Here is a 21,232-nt window from a genome sequence, read left to right as displayed (position 1 = left end):
GAAAGGTTAATGTAACACTGACTTCACACATTGTTCCTGTTTGTCAATTGCTGTAGCATAACAGCATAAATGTTATGGTATTGTACTAATTTCTTCTGGTCGTGCTCGATTTATTTTAACAGTTCCAACAGAGTATTAAATTTTTGAATATTATAACAGTGCAAGATAGATTAAAATAGTGCATTACCACAGCACCAATGCAGAATTTGGTGTATCCTCTTGAATTCAAGTGTTTATTAACTGTGTGATGTTAACTAGGAGACTGACAGAGATAACAAATGAATATTACAGAATCTGGCAGAGTGATGTTAAACCAAAGGAAATCAAAAATAAATCAAGCAAATCAGAGCAGAGAAACAAACAGCTTCTGATGTTGAAAACTATTTTAGCATTAACATTAGTATTGGCATATGATGCAAAAAAATCAAACTTATACAGTTTGCTTTTTTTGCTCAAACATCAGCCAAAAAAAACAACTTCCCATTTCACTTCTGCATTCCCTCCAATAGTTTTTCTAGTTCTTTGAATTTATTTAAGCTATCATCAACTTCCACAACAATAGATAAAAGTTTATTCCAACATCAACCACTTCCTGGCTAGGCAAACTTCTGCACATCTATGCTGCAACTGTCCTTCCTCAACTTGAATTTATGCCCCCTCATGTGCATAATCTGAGCAAGAGGAAGAATCTCGTCAGCATTGCTCAATCCATTCAAAACCTTAAACACCTCAATCAGATCACCTTGCAAGTGCCTAGTCTCCAGATGCTGCAATTCAGAACTGAAGCCTTTCTTGATAAGAGGACCCCTTTGTTCCCCTCGCCAATCTCATTGCCCTTCTCTGTACTCATCCCAGCAGCTATAAATTCTTCCGAAAATGAGGCCTCCAGACCTGTATGCAGTACTCAAGATGTGGCCTGACCACTGCCTTATACAATGGTATAATCACCTCCTTATCCCTAGCCACCCCGTAGCCAGGTGGGCAGGAGCAGCAGTACATAGCACACGTTTCTTGATTAGACCAGGGTTGAAGCCCGTGACCACCAAATACGGTGGATGCGGAAAGGTCAGAAATGACCACCGCATATCCCCGGAGCAATATAGCCTTAGTTGCTAATGCTCCTAAACACCAAAACAACAAGAACAACCTCCTTATCCCTGCTAGAAAAATTCCTGTGTATCACTGACAAAACCCCATGAGCTGTCGTGGCAGTCTGTCTGCATTGCTCAGAGAACTTGATATCGGACAGCACAATTACCCTCAGGTCTTTTTCTTTTTCCACTACTCTGAGTGTAGTACCATATAGGTGGTATGTTAGTCTAGAGTTACTGCTACCCATATGCAGTGGCAACTGAAGTTTAACATTTGTCAATGTTAAACTTCAGTTGCCACTTCTCAGCCCATCTGTCTTAACTTTTCTAGATCCTGTTGCAGTAGCATACTGTTGTTACGGTCATTAACATCCTGCCAACCTTTGTACCATCTGCAAACTTCGACATTAAGCCTGATATACCTTCATCAATATCATTGATAAATAAAGAAAACAACTATGGACCCAACACCGAACCTGGGAAACTCCACTAATAACATTAGCCCATGAAGAATAGTGCCCATTGATTACCACTCTCTGTCTTCTCCCACTCAACCATCCCTTTATTCATAGCAGCAACTTGTCCTTAATGCCATGCTGCCCCAATCTGTAGAACAGTCTTTTATGTGCAACAGTATCAAAAGCTTTCCTGAAATCCAAGTATATGATATCAAAATTATTTTTTTCATCCAGTTCCTTTATGATTACACTGTAGTACCCAATCAAATTGGTCAGACAAGATTTTCCCTTAACAAACCCATGCTGTGTATGAAGTATAACTGCAGCCTTGTCTAGATGATCATGCATTACTTCTTTAACCAATGACTCCATCACATCCTGGAACAGAAGTTAAACTAACAGGTCTCTAATTACTCATATCACTCTTTAATCTCCAGTCAACGGGAACATCCCCTGAATCCAAGGATGCTCTCATAATTATGGCTAAGGGTTTGTTAACTTCCTTCACTGCCTCCTTAATATAATTGGATAAATCCCATTCACCCCAATTCTATTATTATTGTGTTATTTAATAACTGCTTTAAGAAACTTACTTTGTTTGAATGTGAAACCTTTCACTGTTGAAAAGCAAACTTTATATTGAGTTTTTGCTCCTATCATTATTATTTGGTTCTTGTTATATGCCTGTAAGTAAATGCAAATATTTTTTTATCATTTTCCATACATTTATTTTAAACATAATGTTCACTTTAAGAATAGATGGTTATTGGAGAACTGAGTTACACAGAATTCAGTGCATCCTATCATTTCAATAAGCCAGAAAATTGACAATGGTTAATGGAAGCACAAAGCAATTGTCACTCAGTGTCAGTGAGTAACTCTAAATTCAGTGGCATGAAAATTCTACAGCATTACTCAAATCTCTGAGATATTTGATTAATATAGGTAAAATAATATGGTTGCCAGGATTAATACATTAGGAAACAAATTATTTTTTTTTGGCATACTGCACTGAGCTGTTTGTCCATAAAATACTTTGTGCTTCCATAAATCACTGCCATTCTATGGCTTCTAGAACAAATAAGACGTGCAGTAGTTTATGCATTATTATTATTATTATTATTAAATTGTGAAAAAGATAAATCATAATGTAATATCCTAATCCAGCAGTTCCCAACTGGAGGTTCGCAAGAGTGTTCCAGGGGGTTTGCACTAAAAATTCTGCAATGGCATCTGCTTAGATTTACATAAGTATATTTTTGAAATCAGAAAATAGTTTAATATTAATTTATGCAGTTCAGTTCAGTTCAAAATTTATATTTATGTTGTGGTTTGGGTCACGAGTCCTTACATAATGAGAAAGCACGACAGGATGCTAGTGGGGGATGAACATGCCGATGTGTATCGCACCTTTCAGCTGTGGTAAAAGAGTTATAAAAATTATAACTAATGATAAACAAAGATAGAATAAAGTAAAATTAAATTAAAGAATTGCGAATGAAAGAAACCATATCTCCCACAATTCCTTATAATTAGTTTCCTGTCTTACAGTATATATCGTGTTAAACAAATGTTTTCCATACTACATTTTTTTTTTTTTCCATTCTCAAAGACCATAGTTATGTATAGGTACTTAATAATAATTTTATATTATTACACAATATAATATTATGCAAAAATGTAGTACTAGAAATATTTTATAATAAAAATTCAGAACTATTATACTTTTCAGAGAATATAGGCTTAGTGGTTCACGATTCAAAAAAGGTTGGGAACTGCTGTCCTAATCCATATCTTTATTAGTTACGATTATAATTAAACTGTGCAAAATTTATATCCTAACATCACTTGAACCTTCTCGTAGCATGATTCCTTGTCTAGGTATGCACACACTTGCACTATGCTACCCTACAAAATACATTTGGGCATCCCTCCCAATGCAGTGAATAAGGCAAAGATGTGTGCATAGCATGAACAGGTTTAACCCTTTCCATATATACTTGTTTTCGATGTATGGGCTCTGTGAAGTATGTACATATACTGTATACACATTTCAGATAATGTACCCACTTTTGTAAAAATTGTTTAGAAATCTTCAATTAGGTGTTGTTATATCTTATCTGTGTTTCCAAGTGGTGGTAAAAAAATATCTTTGAAATTTGGAAGGAAAACTCATAACTGTTAACTGGAGCAGTCTAATTTGGGTATACAAAAGGTGAAGCTGATTATATTTTATGGAATTCTGATCTATAAACTAATGAAACTGAATCACATGATATACCATTAGTTTTAGAGGCTATTACTGCATCAAAAAACAAAAAAGTAATAAGCTTATTTATTTTTCATGTTTCTTTTTTTACAATTTCTTTTCATTTTTTTTTTAAATAGTGATTTGATTTATAACAATAATTTCACTTATATGTTGGATGATCAAGCCAAAACAAGAATACATTATTTAAAAAGTTATGTACAAGTTTATTTTAAAATTTCAAAATTCCACAAAGAAACTCATTCCACAGAGGCCACCACCAATCAAAACTCTACCTCTAATCCACTTACATTCAGAAAATTTATTCTGGCCCCACACACATTTAAAGAACTCACCTACACGAGCACATGTGTTATGGGAACTTGTTCATGAAAGAGTTAAAAGTGCACAGGCAACAAAAACAGATACCATAAGCAATCAGAATGAATAATGACAAGGCACTTACAAAGTTTCAAAGAGGCTTAATTATCAGATTCCATCTTAGCAATTTGTCACTGTATTCAAAGCCACAAGCTTGATCATCACAAAACAAACCAATATAATAAAAAGATAGAAAAATAAGGGTAGAGTAGGTGCATGCAAAAGTTCAGGCCAAAAAATTATTGGATTAGAATCCTAAAGTATTGAAAATGAACCAAAGTTCACAAAAGTTCAGGCCAAAAAATTATTGGATTAGAATCCTAAAGTATTGAAAATGAACCAAAGTTCACAACAGTGTAGCTAAATAGCATCTAGGAACTATAAAGAATTGTAAATCAATGAACACCAGGCACCATTTGAAGTGATGCTAAACCCACATGTGGGGCATGGAACAGTGGAAATGGGTCCTATGGACTGATGCATCACATTATACAGTCTTCAGATCACACAGAACATTATCTATGCACAGCATACTGTGTTAAAACGAGATTCAGATGAGGCAGGGATCATGATGTCAGACTGCTCTCATGATTATAAAATTAACTGTTCACTGTAGTGAACTATCAATGTAAAGTCAAACATTGACATCCTGGACAATCTGTAGTGCCCATTCTAGTAACAGTATAATTTTTAATTTTTCTGAAAAAAAAATCAGATATATGTATCTTAATACAGTAGACTGTCAAAATAACAGTATCCCAAATAATGGAACATTCAAGCTAACGGCACATTGAGATCAGATGTTTACATACAGCGCAGATGTCTTGCAGTGCCAAAAAAAAGAAAAGGCAAGTCACATGATTACTGTATTTGTTTACATTTGCCATTTTGAAAGTGAATTCCGTACTGATATCATGGATCATACAGCTGTTTTACATTTATTTTAAATTAAAAACCCCTCATTATGGCTCCTAAAGTTAATAAACCTCATACAGAGAAGAAAAGAAGAACAACATTAAAGCTTAGTGACAAACTTGATATAATCCAAACTATTACATTAGGGTCACCCAGAAAATAATTCATATACCCATGTGTATTGTGCCTATAAATTGTGTGTTCTCTGGTCAATTTGTCTGTTTTGCTGGACGAAAAACCCCAGTTTCTGGGAGGGGGGAATCCTGCTATTTAGCCTGAGACCGACTAACTCAGCCACAGAGTGAAAAAAAACCCATAAAAATTCCTCGCATCATCGACAGGATTCAAACCCGGGCCTTTTCCATCTAGTGTGGAGGAGGATGGAAATGATACCACTGTGCTACCCGCGCAGACTAAACTTGATATAATAAAGAAAATAGAACAGGACATAAGCAGGAGTGTATTAATGGCAGAATATAACATTGGATTGTCAAAATGTTTATGTTTTTTATGTGCAGTTAATAAAATCACATTCTTAATCTCTCTATTTCTTATTTAGTCTCATTATTTCTGCATTAAATATATTAAAAATAAAACTTTCTATATAATGGAAAAATTGAAATAACAGCACCTTGAATCCCCAAAGGTGCCGTTATTCTGAAAGTCTACTGTATGTACTTTTCACTTAATTATATCTTATATAACTTATACTTACCGCTTGTAAATATGCAGATAGCAACTGAGCATATTTCTTAAAATCCTTTTGGTCATAACTAAATTTGTTTATCAATGGAGTCACCATGTATGTGTTCCAAAACTTCTTCAAAAGGACTAAGGGGATAAAAATTACTTTTTTAAAATGTTATATGTAAATTTATACTAAATTCACTTCATATTAAATTAAGGCTACAACAAAAGAGAATGTACCTTGGCAAATGCCCCCAGTTGACTAACATCTGCTGCAATGGCCATTTTTAATAGATACAGCACACACACACATGCACGCATGCATGCATGCATGCACGCACATGCATTTTTTTCTGAAAAAAAAAATCAGATATATGTATCTTAATACAGTAGACTGTCAAAATAACAGTATCCCAAATAATGGAACATTCAAGCTAACGGCACATTGAGATCAGATGTTTACATACAGCGCAGATGTCTTGCAGTGCCAAAAAAAAGAAAAGGCAAGTCACATGATTACTGTATTTGTTTACATTTGCCATTTTGAAAGTGACACACACACACACATGCATGCAAATTCAGTAATTCAAAGCTGAATAAAGATAATAGTGCCTTTACTTCTCCAATCAGTTTTTTGGTAGGGGTAAAAAAAAAAAAAAAGACAAAAATTTGTTTAAAATGGGAAATTTTAAAATTTTATTCTTAATTCTTATATTATATTTTATAATAAAATCAGAAAACCTCATCAGAAACAACAGTTTATTATCAAAAAAAAAAAAAAAAATCCCAATTATTGTGAAACCAAAACTCTATGGAAAGTTACCGTAGCAATGTGACATAAAGAATTTTTTCCATAACTAAACATTTCCAATTAAAAAATAATTTATGATAGAAACCGAACGTAAATACCATACTGGAATTCACACCGATGTAATTCTAATAGGAACAAAGGTCAAATAAATGAAACCTACAAAACAAACAAAAAAGAAACGCACATTATGCAAAAAGTGATGATAATCTAGTGTAAGGTTATTAACTGATATCTGTTGGCAGCACTGAGCACTATATGCTGATGTCATTTGGAAACTTCCAATCTGACGATGGCTGCACCCTTGTAGTAATGTAGCAAGGTAAAGATGTGATCCGAAATCTAATTTTTGAATGCAGAAGGAACAAAACCTGCTGAAATTTATCATAGAATGTTGACTCAATATGATGAAGCATGCATGAGTCAATGGCAAGTCTAAGAGTGGGTGAAAAGTTTAGTGTATTGAAAGTGTCAAACACACTGTGTCATGATACTAGGAGTAATAGCTGCCATAAAAGAACTTACAGTAGGAAGCCATCATGTTACTACTGAAGAAATTGTAATGGTGTAAAAGATCACTATTGGTTCAGTGCATATTATAGTTAGCAAGGAGTTGCACTTTCATAAAATGTATGTTCTTGGTGGATTTTAAAATTCGAACTGAGGAATGACAACTTAATGTGTGTTCTGTGCTTCCTGAATAGTATAAGCATGAAGGAAGACACCTTCTTAGAACACACAGTGACTGGAAATGAATCCTGGATGCATTATTACAGACCAGAAAGCAAATGCATAAGTTCAGAATGGAGAAGCTCACACCTTGACCTAGAAAAAATTCATACCCATGCATTAACCAGGAAAGTGTTAATATTTTTTTATGAAAATCTCAAACACAAAAAGTATTAGAACCTATAGTACTTAGTACCATGCATGGGTTGATGGTTGAGAAGACAGAAGGTACGTGATTACATTTGACTTGAATTTCTGTAAAGAGAGTGGATACTTTGTAAGAGATAGATCCTTAATTAATCGTACTGCTCTCTTTTAAATAGAGTCAAGAAGACAGAGGATTTGGGTGCACCACCCCAGATGTGGGAACAATATTCTATGGTAGGGCAGATTTCAGATTTATACAGAGTGAGTCATTGTTTAGAAGAAAAGTAATGCCAAGAGTGAAAGAAAAGAAAACTCAGCTTTTTAGGCACTGAAGAAGCAATATTTGTGATGTATTAGTATTAGTAGTGACAAATAATGGAAGAAAGCAACCTATACATCATCGGGGCACACAAAGAAAAAAAAAAAAACCTTCCCATATCACCTGTCCATCCCATCCAAGTAAATCTTATTAGACTATTTTATATGGTGACTATCTCCAGGGCAATTTCTAATCAATAATGTATTAATTGCATAGCTTGGCAGATACATGGTACAGTAAAACAAGACTTCTTTTCATTATTCCACTTCATAAACGAGCAGGGCACACTACATTTCACTATATTACTTTTTTTTGTACAGTTTACTGTGTAGTGCTCTAAAAGAACGCTGCACAGTAAATTTGTCCTTATGTCATGAGAGATCTATGCTTATGCATAAGATCTTATACTTGGCATAAGGACACGAGTCAAGGTAATCCCTAATAGAGATTTGTGATCTTGTCTAGAGATCTGAGTGTGATCAAAGATAAGCATAAGAGCAGTAGACTTCTTTTTGCAAGAAATAAGACAGGACTGAGTTTTAGGATTGAAATTAACTAAGACACCTTTTCCCACTGGAAAATTACCTGGAAATCAATATTTACAGAATTGGCGGTGAACATTCGAGAAAATGAAACTGTTTTTGCAGGGCAAGGTTTCTCAAACTGGAAGGTAGAATGCAATGTGCTATCATCAGCAAAACTGTGAATGGGATTACCAATCAATGGAAGCAGGTCATTAATATACAAAAGGAAAAGAGTGGAGAAAAAGAACTGAACCTTAGGGTATACCATCATTAGTGGAAAAGTTAAAAGAGAGAGCCATCCACCATCGCATGCAGCGAGTGATCAGAGAGAAGACAGGATATCCAATTGCTAAAGAGTTGGCAATCCAAGATGGAAGCTTGTTTGGTAGACCTTTATGCCAAACATGATAAACTTTATCAATGTCAAGGGCAACTGATTTAGTTTCACTAAACTATATTCTAGGATCAAGGAGAAATTCTCAAAATCATCAAGTACAGTCAGTCCTCGTATAACACGTGTTTACGCTACACGAATTCGATCATACACGATTTATAAATAGGGGAACGATATCTTATATAACATGAACCGAATTCGCTTATGCACGATTCGCCTTTGTGTTTACAAGAAATGGCAGTCGAACGCAGAATCACCCCAACCGAACACAACACGATAGGAATGAAGAGAAGATTCTGAAAATGTATTTTTATTTTTTATTTCAGTGAAGGGGAAACACATTTCACTATAATAACGTAAAAACCAACACAATTCCAACTATCGGTATAATCGCAAATGCAACTAGATCGAGTTTATAACAGATTCCACTAGCAGGAACGCAACTGGAAATTGTTTTTATTGTTTTATGGTAGTAACCCCTAGAAATGTGCTTTAGTAAAATGTGAGGTGTTAATAGTGTATCTCTGCTTTTACGGTGTTGTTTATTCAGTTGCTACATGCACGCAGCTTTATTTATGTGTATCAAGCGTGCCTCCTCGTTTTGTAATTGTGCTTTATTCCCTAAAAATGAGCAAAATACTTAAAAGGTGTGAAAAGGAAGCGTCCTGGTGAAGACACTGCAGATTCAGAGAGAAAAAGAAAAGCAGTATCGATAAACAGAGGCGGACTGAGTCAAAAATTCCTACCACAGAAAATTTGTAGTGGCCTCATACTATGGTTTATGGCCAAAATCACACCGGCCTCTGGCCCACCGGGGTTTCCCCGATAAGGCTCATGGCCAGTCCGCCTCTGTCGATAGAGAAAAATATGAAATCGTGAAACGCTTTGAGCAAAATGAAAGACCATGTGATATTGCACATGCTATGAGGGAATACCGAGAATTACAAAGAATGCAGAGAAAATAAAAACAACTTTCATAGCAGGAACAACTCAAAGTGTAATTAAAATCCATTAGATTAAGACACAAAGAATTGGAAGAGATGGAACGGCTGTCATCTGTTTGGATAGAAAATCAAACAAAAAACAAGTTTGCTTACGATAGAAGCAAAAGCATTAGAAATATTTTATTATATATATTTATTATATTAATAGTCGTTATATAATATCGGTGTAAATACACCATAGTTAACCCATATATTTGAGCTACGATTGTAGCGTAGAAGGCATCGTTTTAAATGTATCTCATAATGTGGTTGCCTTCACAACAAGATAGCTACTATTGAATTACTTCAAATAAATAACGCTTCTCTAGTAGAGAAGGCTACTGTTATTTATTTTCAGCGGTACCACCACCCAGACGATCGTTTCGAAGCTTTTTGGCTTCGTCATCAGTGAGCGGGTAGGTACCCAGGTAATACAACAAGCCATCTCAGTTGCGAAGTTATATCCACATTATGAGAGATGCCAGAAGGGTGTGGTGGTAATGTATTTGGAAAATTAAATGCACTAGGCATAATCCTTATGGGTTTTGATAATTAACTATATAATATCGGTGTAAATACACCATAGTTAACCCATATATTTGAGCTACGATTGTAGCGTAGAAGGCATCGTTTTAAATGTATCTCATAATGTGGTTGCCTTCACAACAAGATAGCTACTATTGAATTACTTCAAATAAATAACGCTTCTCTAGTAGAGAAGGCTACTGTTATTTATTTTCAGCGGTACCACCACCCAGACGATCGTTTCGAAGCTTTTTGGCTTCGTCATCAGTGAGTGGGTAGGTACCCAGGTAATACAACAAGCCATCTCAGTTGCGAAGTTATATCCACATTATGAGAGATGCCAGAAGGGTGTGGTGGTAATGTATTTGGAAAATTAAATGCACTAGGCTACAATCGTAGCTCAAATATATGGGTTAACTATGGTGTATTTACACCGATATTATATAGTTAATTATCAAAACCCATAAGGATTATGCCTAGTGCATTTAATTTTCCAAATACATTACCACCACACCCTTCTGGCATCTCTCATAATGTGGATATAACTTCGCAACTGAGATGGCTTGTTGTATTACCTGGGTACCTACCCGCTCACTGATGACGAAGCCAAAAAGCTTCGAAACGATCGTCTGGGTGGTGGTACCGCTGAAAATAAATAACAGTAGCCTTCTCTACTAGAGAAGCGTTATTTATTTGAAGTAATTCAATAGTAGCTATCTTGTTGTGAAGGCAACCACATTATGAGATACATTTAAAACGATGCCTTCTACGCTACAATCGTAGCTCAAATATATGGGTTAACTATGGTGTATTTACACCGATATTATATAGTTAATTATCAAAACCCATAAGGATTATGCCTAGTGCATTTAATTTTCCAAATACATTACCACCACACCCTTCTGGCATCTCTCATAATGTGGATATAACTTCGCAACTGAGATGGCTTGTTGTATTACCTGGGTACCTACCCGCTCACTGATGACGAAGCCAAAAAGCTTCGAAACGATCGTCTGGGTGGTGGTACCGCTGAAAATAAATAACAGTAGCCTTCTCTACTAGAGAAGCGTTATTTATTTGAAGTAATTCAATAGTAGCTATCTTGTTGTGAAGGCAACCACATTATGAGATACATTTAAAACGATGCCTTCTACGCTACAATCGTAGCTCAAATATATGGGTTAACTATGGTGTATTTACACCGATATTATATAGTTAATTATCAAAACCCATAAGGATTATGCCTAGTGCATTTAATTTTCCAAATTAATAGTCGTAAAAAAATACGTAAGTATTTTATTCGTAAAAAATACTTACGTATTATTTATTATATTATAATAAAATATAATATTATTATAATAAAAAATTATATTATTTTTTATTACGATTATTTATTGTGTTTGGTAATGTTTTGGTTACCAATGTGTGTTCAAACTTGGGTGGTCGGCACCTAACCCTATTTTTCCCATAGGGCCTGTTGTTTATATTGCACGATTTTGCATTGCATGAGGGTTTCTAGGAACACAACTATCGTGCTATACGAGGACTGACTGTACTTTCATTTTTTTCCAGTAATTTTAATGTGGTGGTGCTGCTGCTGCACCTGACAGGTGCACTGTCACCATCTTTGTGACTATTTGATTAGTGGCAGGGGACTCGATAGGTGCTGACACTATTACAAAGATTTGGATTACATTTTTGTTTATAATTCAAAGTTAGTTCCTTTTCCTCTCCAAAGTTATGCTAAATATCTAAAGTTCCACACAAGTTGTTTTTAAAAGGTTTGTTATTGTATTCATATAAATAAAGATTAGAACATGAAATGCAATATTCACTAATGATGAATTTGATGTACGGTGAAGTGCACGAAATTTGAAAAAATTTGAAAATAGAAGTGAATAATAGTATCTAATATATATATTTTTTTAAAGTATTTGTACATATAATAAGATTTAAATCTTTACACCAGCAGATGAATGTATAAAATGTTTTTTTAATTTTCAGCAGAATTAATTTTTAGGGTCCGTAGTCTAATGAAGGACCCTTATGACGTCACTCAGTTGTCTATCTGTCCATCCATCTGTCACAGCATTGTATCTCTGGAACCACTCAACCTATTGACTTGAAATTTTGCATGGGATTGTACATCATGTGGGCCAACATAACACCATATTGATCGTTGTTGACAAAAATTTGTCCGAGAAATGTCGGGGGGGACAAAAAATGTTGTCAACAACCTATAGTTATTATACACCGTTGGAAAGAGCTCAACAAATAGGTTTAAAATATAATTTTAAAATTAAAAATGGCAGTGCCAGTCAGTAAAATGTGAGTAATTTTCGTGTCCCCCCGCCTCTATTTCTGTCACTAATGGAGCTAAAAATCATATTAGTTATGCGTTATTCAATGCTTATCAAGGGAAAACTATTCAGATTGAAATCTATCATTTACTTTTTGTGTTAAAATTAAAATAACAATTTTTTATTGCACTTCGATAGCATGCTTCTTTGTACTAAGGAACTCTCCTTTTGGTGACAAAAAGGTTGCTAAATAGTTAGTTAATAATTCTATAAAGGTTATTTATAAATTTTCAAAGCTGGAGTTGTCCCAGCAAGGAGGTACTCAGAGAGCAAGTGTTGAGGCAGCGGTGCCCTCACCTGCCAGTCGCTTCTCCCCCAAGACTTTAATCACTTCTACATGAAGAAGTCAGAGTCACTTCTCCCACCCTTGTCATTCACAACAGGAAAGACTCAAATAGACAACATTTTTGTTAGTTCCTCAGTTTTAGGCCAAGCTGGGGTACTAGAAACTTTTTTTCAGTTACCATAAAGCTCTCTATTTGAGATACTACACTAACGACCATTTGTGACTATGGACCCTTCATCCTGAGTGCCTGGCACTCAGTAGTTGACCGATTTATTTTTGATTTTTTGAAAATAAAAAGTGTAAAAAATGCAGCAATTTTTAAATATTTATTTTTTGATAAAAAATAAAACCTTACAATGATTGTTGAAATCAATTGCAAAAAGATGAAATACTGATATTCTACAAGCAGAATTCAAAAAAAAGAAAAAATAATAATAATCCAAAACTTTTCTAGAAATATGTGTGCCTGTCAGGTGCAGCACCATCGTGTTTGCTACACTTTGGGAGTGCCAGCAGCAGTTAGTTAAAATTATAAAGTTTACTAAAGGCTACGTTACTTAACCACCTAATATTAAAATCCCAATAAGTTAACTTCTAGTACATATAAAAGAATCATTTGGCATTTTGCAACAACAAAGCTCCTGATATCAGAAACTGAGTTGGCAGAAAGCACACAAAAGAATACCTTGTAACTCTTCCCTAGAAGCTTGAAGGAATTGCTGTGTACTAGAATCCTGACATCTTGGAGTTCTTTCACTTTTCTCATATGGTGTCCTGAATCGAGTATGCGACCAACGCCGAGTTCTAGAAGGCGTAGTAGCTGAAGAGTGCCTACTCCCATTCATTCTGCAAAAGGGATGGAATTTTAATAATCCCTTTGTTTTAGTATATAAATTTAAGTTGCATTTAAGTAGATAAAATACATCAGCATGGTATTCAAATACCCTGAAACATGTTTGATATTTAATAAATAGAAATAATTATATTTTTGTAATTACCCTTAAAGTAAAGTAAGTAAACTGTAGCCATTATCAACCCACTGTAGGATGGAAGCCTCCTCAACAATTCATGTTGAGGGAAATGGACCATAATCTGCCACGCTGGTCCAGTGCGGGTTGGTAGATCGACCGTATTTAGCAATCGGGCTTGAACCCCAGTCTACTCAAGGAGCGTGTGCTACTGCACTCCTGCTCCTGACCACTCAGCTACCAGTACCCTTACATTCATACAAATTATGTACAGAATTATAAATATAATTATAATTACTTCAAGAATTATCCAGACTTTCAGAACATTAGCAAAGCATTTTATAAAAACAATGAATGTAACTGCATAAAAAAAAAAAAGAAATAAATAAAACATTCAGATTTAACTAAATTCATACTGAGTTCCTAGAAGTGATGAATCAGTATACTGAAGTCTGGTTTTTTTTTTCTATATGTCCTTTCTACATAAAATTGTGGCAACTAGAGCAAGAATATATCACTATAAACCACATTTATGTTATCAGTATGCCTGCTTTGTAGGAAGAAAATTATAAGTCTCAGGGAGGAAAAATCCTCAATGAGACTTGCAACTGATTAATCAGCCACCACTTGTCTTAAACGTTCCTGCCATCATCAATTCAGTCCAGTGTTTCTTGGAATTAAACTTAGAACTTTTGAAACATTGCACAACTGCCTGTAAATCAGATCAATTTAGCAGTTGGTAAAAATCCTCTATCAATGTTTCTTCAATCAAACATCAATGAGATTTAAACTGTCTCATAATTTCCATGTAGCAGAGTTACCTTATTACCTAAATTTCTATGTAATTAAGACAATTACATAAATAAAAAGTAATAATAAATGAAAATGGAGTCAAATATTAAATATACTTTTGCACTACTCATCAGAAAAACCAGTGAACCATTATAATGGTCAGGCCACACCTTGAGTACTGCATACAGGTCTGGATGCCTCATTTTAGGAAAGATGTAGAACTGCTGGAGCAAGTACAGAGAAGGGCAATGAGATTAGTGAGTGGAACAAAGGGTTGCTGTTACCAAGAAAGGCTTAAGTTCTGCAAATTGCAGCATCTGGTGACTAGGTACCTGCGAGGTGATCTGATTGAGGTGTATAAAGCCTTAGATGGCTTGAGCAAGTTGAATGCTGATGGGATTCTTCCTCTTGCTCAGATTAAGAACCTGAGGGGACACATTCAAATTGAGAAAAGACAGTTGTAGAATAGATGTGCAAAAATTTGCCTTTAGCCAGTGGGTAGTTGATTGGTGGAACAGACTTCCATCTTTTGTTGTGGAAGTTGACAGCTTAAATAAGTTCAAGGCTGAACTAGACAAACTTTTGGAGTGAATGGATGGGTGAAACGGGAAGGGGTTTTTTTTTTTTTTTTTTGGTGATGCTATATAAGTTTGCTTTCTTGCATCTTTCTAGCCTAAATAAATTTAAAGCTGAGCTGGACAGGCATTTGGAACGAACGGAGGAGTGAAATGAGAGAGTTTTTTTTTTTTTTTTTGGCTGATGCTACATAAGCTTGCTTTCTTGTATTGTAAATTGAAAAACAGGAAACTAGGCACCTGTGAGGTGATCTAATTGAGGTGTACATTCTTCTTGCTCAGATTACGCATCTGAGGGGGCATAGATTCAAACTGAGAAAAGACAATTGTAGAATGGCTGTGCGGAAATTTGCCTTTAGCTAGTGGGTGGTTGATTGCTGGAACAAACTTCCATCTGTCATTGTGGAAGTTGACAGCTTAAATAAGTTCAAGGCTGAACTAGACAAACTTTTGGAGTGAATGGATGGGTGAAATGGGAAGGGTTTTTTTTTTTTTTTTTTGGTGATGCTATATAAGCTTGCTTTCTTGCATCACATGCCTTTACTAATGCTACCTTGATAGCAAAATCTTCGAAACATAGGAAAACACACTGAACCTACTTTAGACTATACAGGGTGTTTCAGTTAAACGTTTCAGAACTTTTGCTTCTTTTCATGTATTATTAAAACGATTTCTCACTTACGGTCTCTTTTCTTTTTATGGTGCTTCTGTGTACAACACCGCTTCAGGAAAGCATTTCCGACCCCACATTGCTATATGATTTCGAGTTGTCAGGATGTACCCTACCCCTCTTAGAAGTTCTGAAACGTTTAACTGAAACACCCTGTATAAACTACAACTGGCTCATAAGAGATGCTTAAAGTGTCTGCTTCTGGTATTTAGAAAATATGCAGGAGTTAGCAAACACTTATGACATCTGAGTGCTTTCCGATCATCGCACGATGAGAATGCACATTAGCTATTAATTCATACGAGAAATCACCAGTTCATGAATAAATAATTCTATTCACTAAAATAACTCACTTTTTATGAAGTCACATGAAGAAGGTAATAAGCATCCATTGGAGATACATCTCAATGAGAACAGATAATTTCCCACTAAAAAGCACATTTATGTCCAAAAGGACTGAAAGATGCCAAAAATTTGAACATATTAATCCAGCGGGGGTGATCAAACCAATTCCCTCCCCTAGAGCATGAATAAAATGGAACTACTATTATTCAATTACTGTCAATCACCCACCCCCAAGGAAAAGGTCCGGATACCACCCTCTGATTTTGTGGATCCTCTATCTAGTGATTAACCTACAACTATTGTACAAGCATAAGAAGCCACTTCAGGAGGAAGTGGCTTCTTATGCTTGAATCTTAGTTAGTATAGTGTTTATCCCCACCTTGCAGCTGTTTTAAAATCGAGAATTCGTTTTCCAATTTTAAAACAGCGGCAAGGTCAGCCAATATTAAATTGTCGGTTAGTCTTAACAATCTGGTATCCCTTCCGATTGATCGTTACGAGTACAAGTGATTAACATGCCTAGCCCGCTATGGTTAGTCTTAGGGTATTTATCCCCTAAGACTAACCTTGCCGCTGTTTTAATATTGGAAAACGAGTTCCCGATTAGCGGCAAGGTGGGGATAAACACCCTGAGATTCAAGCAAAAGAAGCCACTTCCTTCGGAGGTGAACCCATAATATGGGTAAAACCTAAAATATTACCAGTTATTAATGACTTAGTAAAAATGGATATTTCATTAACACTTCAAATTTTAACAGTGCCTTTCCAATCATCGCATGTGAAGCTATACGATGTGCGTACATATTAGCCATTAATTTATATGAGAAGTCACCAGCTCATGAATAAAGAATTCTATTCACTAAAACAACTCACTTTTATGAAGTCACATGAAGGATGTAATAACCATCCATCGGAGATACATCTCAACGAGAATAGATAATTTCCCGCTAAAAGGAACATCTATGTCCAAAAGGACTTTAATATACTTAAAGAAAGCACTCTCATTTAAAACCACCCTTTCCAAACCTTCAGCTATCAAAAAAAAGTAATAAAACTTTAAAGATGAATATAAAAAGCATATTCATATATCGCGGCTAAAATCTTCAGGCACTCATAACGACATATTCGACTTTCGAATATCAGCGACATCTAATACATCAAAGCGTAAAAACAAAAAAAAAAAAAAAAAAAGATTTTTTTTTTTTTTTTTTTTTTCAAATTCTATTATGAAATTCATGAATTTCCATTTTGTTGTTTATAGGTTAAAAAATTGGTCAACCGTTTGAAATTACAGGAACTCGGATGGACTGTGGAGGAAAGGGGATAAAAAGAATGCAAAGCACCCGAACCCCAGACTGAAAGAATCCAAAAAAGGAAGAGCCTGAATCCCAGCAACTTTTGCCCGAATTTTAATCAGTATTTTATTATTATCAATATGTTAATATAAAATTAATTATTACAGTGTTTATTATATAATGCAATTAATTTTATATACTTTTATTATAATTAATGTCTCGCTGTACTAAAACAACATTTTAGATAATATTTATATTATATCTATTTATAAATTTTTTATAGTTTTTGCTCAAATGATTTAAAAGATAACATTCCATACCAGTTATTATTTTTATTTAAGATACATAAAAGATACTGCAAAAAATCTCTTTTGTGTGACAGGCATTACATAATTTTAATAAGATTTTATTTTTATTTATTTTTTGTCATCTTTGTGCTAATATTGGTTTCATTCACGAATATGTTGTTATTGTTGTAAGGTTTTCAGGCACATCGGCGACTTAAATCATATTATGTGTGTTCTGTGGTCGATTTGCCTGTTTGCTGCATTAAAAAAAAAAAAAAAAAGAATTTACGGGAGAAGAACCGTGCTGAGACCAAATAACTAAGCCACCTTGTGAAAAAACACCTATAAAAATTCCTCGAGTGTTTGACGGGTTGGAATCCGAATATTTACCAGAAGTGGGGAAGACGGTGCTTATATGCACTGTGCTACCACGAGGTTACTCATTATCTGCTCTGACCTATTTCTAGGTCAAAGCAATGGCTCTAATCCTCGCTTACCCACTCCCAAAGAAAAATTCTTGATAGGCGTACTGGCTGCATCACAACTAACATCGTTAGCATGGTAGTTATAGTCTTAAACAGGCAAAGCTGCAAGTAATTTAATAAGGTGAATTTTGTCGAATCACTTGAAGCTTTGGCAATTAATTTATATAATCAGAACTTCTTTATCATGAAGAAGCTTACTTGAACTGCATTTAAGTAAAAATGAAATGAGAAGGGTGTCCACATGCCTTGGAATTATCAGAAAAGTCATAAATTCTAGCTTTTTGTACTAAAAATCCTCTAGTCTCAAAAATCATCTTACATCTTTACTTGGACCGTTTGAAAATTTCGTGACCTCAGTATGAGGGGGGTTTATCTGAGGAGTTTGATGACATGTTACTTTACAACATAGTCCCCTTTGAAATCAATTCACTTTTGCCACCGATGCTGCCATGCATTGATTCCAGCTGCAAATAAAGTATTCTCCTGGGACGCCAGGAATGCATATATTGCAGCGATGGCATCCTGTCGGTGGGCAAATAGACGCCAACCAGGTATTTTTTCAAATTAGGAAATAGATTCCAGAGCTAATAAATATGGGACAGGCCCGATGTTTCAAATCCACGTTCAAACAGTGCAACCATGGCGTCGATGACAGACTTGTGAGCAGGCAAGTTGTCATGGTGGAACAAGACCCTGTGTCTGAGTTTCCCTCGATGTTTGTCTTTGATGTTTTCACGCAAATGCCTCACTACGTCTGCGTAATATGTCTCTGTGACTGTCTGACCTTTCTGAAGGTAATCAATCTACTAGCAACACTCCAACAGAGCCCCAAAAAAACTGTGGCACACTGCCATCAGAAGGAATCGGCTTGACTTTCTTTGGAGGGGAAGGCTGTGGTTCCACTGTTTGCACTGCACCTTTGTCTTTGTCCGAAAACGATGGAACCATGTCTCATTCATGGTCATAAACTTTTAAAGGATATTTACCGGATCTGCTTTATCGCGAGAACCTTTGTTATTATGTGGTATGGAAATTCAAATGCGGTACCCAAGATGCTGGCAATGTACCAAATTGTCACTCGTCGATCACCCATCACTAGATCACGTATACTGTTAATAACTTCTGGAATGATGCACGTTACAGGTCCTTCCTACTGTTGTACCAATATTCTCATGAAATGTCTTTAGTGTTAGTCGCTTTTTTCCGAAATATTTGATGACTGCTCTGTGATTGTTTTTGATTTTGTTCATGTTTCCTCATTCGCACAACTTTGTTAATTTCAGGACCTCTATTTAAAAAAGGACGTTACCGAAATTGCATGAAACTTGGTGGGTTATTATTTGAAGTGTTGTACTTTAAGTTCGGAAATTTTTAACACTGTAGCACTACCCTTTCATACTCAGGCCACGAATTTTTCAAACACCCCTCGTAAATGAAACGATTACGAGATATACAGGATGTCTCAAAAATACACGGCATAACTTCACCCACATAACCGCCCCGTCTCACCCACATAACACACACCGCAATCATGTGAGTGAGACGGGGCGGCGATTGAAAGACCGGCTGGGGGAGCATGTAAGCGCAATAAAGTCCGCAAAATATGGGAAGTCTGCTCAAATCATGCACAAGGGTTCTGGGACCTTAAATGGCTTGAGAGCTTACGTATTGGGGCAGCTAGCAATACTATTAATATGGATAGGGGTGTACGTCTACACCCCCTCCTGGAAACCGTCGTTCTTGGACGTGATGAACGGTTTCAGCTAGCGCGCTCCCGAGCCATTTCTGGTCCCGGTGCGCAAATGGAAAATTCCAACCGTGGAACCATGTGACGTGTGCTGTGGATCTGCTATTTAAGGATGTGCCGCACAGTAAACATGTGCTGCTGAAGAAGGAGACTGCTGCCTCCGAAAGCTACAGCAAATTTTATCGCTTTTAATTTCTATTTTTAGTATATTTTATCAGTGTTATTTATATTTTTATTGTAAATATATATCAATTTTATACTTATTTTATTGTAAATAAAGTGTTTTTAGTTACAGTATTGAATTTATTTATCTTCCGGCGTGTGAAGCTTAATCATCAACATCTCTCATGGTAACTCGGGATTTTTTTATTTTTATTTTTTTGCTGGTGCAGCAAAAACCACAGGTCTCATTGCACCATAATAATAACAATAAAAATAAAAGCCTCTGGATCCCTTAACTATATAGCTAATACTAATACTAAAAATATAGAATTTAAAATTCTTTTGAGAGCCCCCAGTTTAGATGTTTCTTGGGGACAAAAAATTCAAAGTTGTATGTATCTCTGCCTACACAAGACGTAATCTGAAAATGTCTGAATCTAAAATATAAATTCCTGTACCCTAAGATTATTTGTCAATGGTTTTTTCCGAGCCTCCAGGAACTTCCAGCTGCTCAGTTCTGGACTGAACCGATATATATACCGAGGCCCTCAATCTTCCAGGAACTCATTTAGTTATCTCGAAACTCAGTTAAACCTATATGCAAAAACGAATATTATCGAAATATCTACAGTAATAAATGAATTGGCAATTACTTTTATATAATTTTGGTACATCTGGAAAATAAATTAAAAAAAACATTAAAAAAAGTATTAGTAAAAATTTTCCCTATTTGAATTGTAACAACTTTGCAATTAAAAAAGGTAAGTTTCTTACCTCTATTAATCGCGAGTTGTCGTTATATCATTAAATGATATCAGGCTTATAGTAAGCTTTGAAAACGCCATGTATACCCCTCTATCTTATTTTCCTAACAAAGAGCACAACTTGAACAACTCATGAACTAAATATTTTAATAGATTCAATAGTTGGGTTTTTTTTTTTTTTTTTTAGTAATTTCCTCGTCCTGTGCGGTCACACTGCTCGTACAGCCCTTACTAGGACCCTGAATGATATAAAACAGAACCCCCGGAGGCTCACATCTGGTGAGTAT

The 21,232-nt window shown here is 35.4% G+C and overlaps 1 protein-coding gene across 1 annotated transcript in view; it reads right to left on the bottom strand.

Annotated features, from left to right (window-relative positions):
* LOC150082757 (centromere protein L-like) overlaps window positions 1-17,268 on the bottom strand; it is a 78,371-nt gene extending 61,103 nt beyond the window's left edge. The window contains exons 1-4 of the mRNA XM_090378269.1: window positions 17,079-17,268; window positions 13,541-13,701; window positions 5,809-5,924; window positions 2,143-2,233 (exon numbers count right to left, since the gene is read on the bottom strand). Coding sequence (XP_090234395.1) covers window positions 2,143-2,233; window positions 5,809-5,924; window positions 13,541-13,700 — 367 coding nt within the window. The 5' untranslated portion in view covers window position 13,701; window positions 17,079-17,268. The remainder of the gene's footprint in view (window positions 1-2,142; window positions 2,234-5,808; window positions 5,925-13,540; window positions 13,702-17,078) is intronic.
* Window positions 17,269-21,232: the final 3,964 nt, after the last annotated feature.

The sequence above is a fragment of the Mastigoproctus giganteus genome, chromosome 7 (assembly GCF_048544385.1).
Source record: "Mastigoproctus giganteus isolate SK-2022 chromosome 7, ASM4854438v1, whole genome shotgun sequence".
Classification (NCBI taxonomy): domain Eukaryota; kingdom Metazoa; phylum Arthropoda; class Arachnida; order Uropygi; family Thelyphonidae; genus Mastigoproctus; species Mastigoproctus giganteus.
This window is presented reverse-complemented; position numbering and strand designations above follow the sequence as displayed.